Source organism: Cryptomeria japonica, chromosome 2 (genome assembly GCF_030272615.1).
Source record: "Cryptomeria japonica chromosome 2, Sugi_1.0, whole genome shotgun sequence".
Lineage (NCBI taxonomy): Eukaryota > Viridiplantae > Streptophyta > Pinopsida > Cupressales > Cupressaceae > Cryptomeria > Cryptomeria japonica.
The window spans coordinates 539,574,579-539,577,816 of NC_081406.1; the positions used below are offsets into that span (position 1 = coordinate 539,574,579).

General features: G+C 34.6%; 1 protein-coding gene across 1 annotated transcript; it reads left to right on the top strand.

Annotated features, from left to right (window-relative positions):
- The first annotated feature begins 884 nt into the window (after nucleotides 1–884).
- On the top strand, nucleotides 885–2,800 carry LOC131066758 (benzyl alcohol O-benzoyltransferase). The gene is made up of 2 exons (XM_059216924.1): nucleotides 885–1,554; nucleotides 1,717–2,800. Exons 1-2 carry the CDS (start codon nucleotides 1,123–1,125, stop codon nucleotides 2,611–2,613), a joined length of 1,329 nt encoding a protein of 442 aa, XP_059072907.1. The 5' UTR covers nucleotides 885–1,122; the 3' UTR covers nucleotides 2,614–2,800.
- Nucleotides 2,801–3,238: the final 438 nt, after the last annotated feature.

Here is a 3,238-nt window from a genome sequence, read left to right on the forward strand (position 1 = left end):
CATGGAGACCATGGCTTAAAATACTTCATACATAGAACCTTTACTGCAAAGTTAAGCTATGTTATACAGAATTGTGGATACATTTTTGCATTTGCAAGCAAATAAGAAAGTTGAAGCCAAATAAAACTATTAAGCCATATTTTTTTAGCAATAACTTTAATAGAGATTTCAAACAATTTATTAACATTTTTAAATTAATATTTTATTTTTATATTAAACAATTTATTAGCATTTTTAAATTAATATTTTATTTTTAGTTTAAAACAATTTATGTAGTTTTATGTTTTCAATTTTTAAAAACATTCATCTTAAGTATATATATATATATATGTTTTATGTTTTCTAAGTAGTTTGGATATATTTATGTTGTAAACTTTTTTTTTGTACTTCATTAAAAATATATATAAATAATATATATTCATTTATTTCCTCTTGAAGAGCCAAATCCATATAGTCTCAATTTATAAGAGACTATTGGTTATATATATCTCTATATATCTATATCTTCTATATATCTATATCTATTCAATTGATCTTGGAGTAAAGAATTTGTATTGACAATGTTTAAGTAAGCACTCTCTTAATTTATTTTTGCTACATTCTAATAAGAAACAAACTATAAAAAACAATTTATAATATATTAGATCACTTTATTTTTAATTTCTATAGAAAAAATATCTCTAAATTGATATTTCCCTGAATTTTACTTAATTTTTAAAAAATACAAGTATGTCCAATGAACTCCACATGACCTAAGAATTAGGAACTCCCCCCTCCCCAAACCACTAATTAGGTGATTTTAGCACCTTAACCTTTGGTGCCGAGAAATTAGCGCCTAATATACGTAAAGTGTATATTTTAAATACGGCACGACAAAACTCCAACATTTTCCTCGCTACCAAAAAATGTAGTTGTCCAATTACAATGGAAGTTGCCCACCAAATTATACGAGCTTAGAAAACCAGAGAAGTTCAAATCAGGAACCAAAATTTCTATATATATGCACTAGCTTTGCAAAATTCCTCCACACTTATGAATCCTTCTCCGTTTTGTTACAGCAAAACTTAAAAGCTTTGTTCACATAAGCTCTGTTTCTGCAGTTTCGTAAGCTCTGTTCAATTAATGGCTGCTCTCAAGTTCAATGTGAAAAGGCAGGAAGCCGTGCTTGTGGGTCCTTCTTTGCCAACTCCAAGGGAAATACTGTATCTTTCCAACATTGATGATCAAGCAGGGCTCAGATTTCACTTCCCTGTTGTTCAGTTTTATAAGCATAACATTCTGAAAGAGTATCAAGATCCTGCTAAAGTTATCAGAGAAGCTCTGGGAAAGGTTCTGGTGCATTATTACCCTTTTGCTGGAAGGCTGAGAGAGGCGGCTGGTGGGAAGCTGGTAGTGGAATGTACAGGCCAAGGAATTTTGTTTGTGGAAGCAGATGCAGATGTTACTCTGCCTGAGTTTGGAGATATTCAGCTGCCGATTCCTGGTTGGGATGAGCTGCTGCATGACATTCTCAGCCCTCAGACTGTCATCAACTCTCCCCTTCTTCTCATTCAGGTTTCTAAATCTTGGGTTTTTAATCATATATTTGTTCTTGGTTTCAAAATTGAGTAGTGTTAGCATCTTGGTGTAGATAGGGTTGTTGAGTCGTTAAAAGATATGGATAATAATTGGAGATCCAATTTCTTACAATTTTGTATATTTGTGATGAATTTGTAGGTAACACGTTTGAAATGTAAAGGCTTTATATTTGCCTTGTTGATGAACCATTGCATGACAGATGCGACTGGACTGTTCCAGTTCATGACAACTTTGGGCGAAATGGCCATGGGAGCAAGCGGTCCGTCAATTCCTCCAGTATGGAAAAGAGACGTCCTAAAACCTCGCCTGAAACCCTCAATAACCTTCCCTCTCTATGAATATGATCAAGTCCCAGGGCAGATCATATCTATAAATGACATGACCCACACTTCCTTCTACTTTGGGCCCAAGGAAATCGCATCCTTGAAAAGACAAGTACCTAGGAAAATTTCAACTTTCGAGTTATTATCAGGGTGCATTTGGCGTTTGAGAACTAGAGCTCTCAACATGGTAGCGGATCAAGAGGTAAGGTTGATATTCACATTAAACGCTCGCTCCAAAATTGAACCTCCACTTTCACATGGCTACTATGGCAACTTAATCAGCCTTGCCTGTGCTAAGACCACAGCCGGAGTGTTGGTGAACAGACCCTTGTCCTATGCAGTGGAGTTAATTAACAAGGCCAAAATTATCGTTAACAATGAATACATGCGGTCAGTGATAGACTTGATGGAGGTCAAGGGTCGGCCACATTTTACTGAGGTGGGGAGTTTTGTGGTTTCTGATGTGACTAAGATTGGGTTTGGAGATGTGGATTTTGGGTGGGGTAAGGCGATTTATGGCGGAAATGCTAAAGGTGGGTTGGGAGTTGTGCAAGGCATCTCTAGCTTTTTCATTCGTCATCGAAACAATGATGGAACTGAAGGAATATTGGTCCCTGTTTGTTTGCCCTCTAAAGCCATGCGAACATTTCAGGTAGAATTGGCACAGGCCATAGGGCAAGAAGCTCCTCCTTTTATGCAATCCTCCCTTTGAAAATCTATAGCTAGAATGTTATGGTTCAATCTATATAGTAAGAAGAGTTTTATTTCTATATTAAAATATTGCTAGATAGAATTGTATGAAAATTTTGAAACAAACTTCATGATTCATCATGGAATAATATGTATTGCATCTGAGTTAATAAGAGGAGGACCTTATGTCAATCTTTTCACAGTCGTTATTTGTATGAAAAATTCTATATTTAAAATGTTCAAAACATGGAACCCAAACTATGGGCTATAGATTTGACAAGCACTTGTTTTAGTTAATTTTTTTTATTATAATATTAAACATATATTTCTATTTATTTGTGATTACTTTGGTTTTATTTCAATGTTAAGATATTTGGCAAAGCAAATTTCTTAGTAAACTATTAGGACACATCATAAACCTTATAAATAGGCCACATAGAAGCCAAAATATGTTGGTCGCCTCATTTAGCATTTTGGATGTCTTGTGACCATGGTTAACCAAATAGGTCTTAAGAAGCTCATACTACAAAAATGGCATCAAAACCTTGCATGGCTAATCAAAACAACTCAAATGGTCTTGAAAGACCTTATTACAACTCAAAAACATTCAAAGAACTTGCAAGCACTTCTAAGAGATTTCATTGCTC

Excerpts from the sequence above, each read along its gene's own strand:
- LOC131066758 (XM_059216924.1), top strand. The coding sequence starts at position 1,123 with ATGGCTGCTCTCAAGTTCAATGTGAAAAGGCAGGAAGCCGTGCTTGTG. Across the intron at positions 1,555-1,716 it reads CTCCCCTTCTTCTCATTCAG|GTAACACGTTTGAAATGTAA; the intron begins GTTTCTAAATCT and ends ATGAATTTGTAG.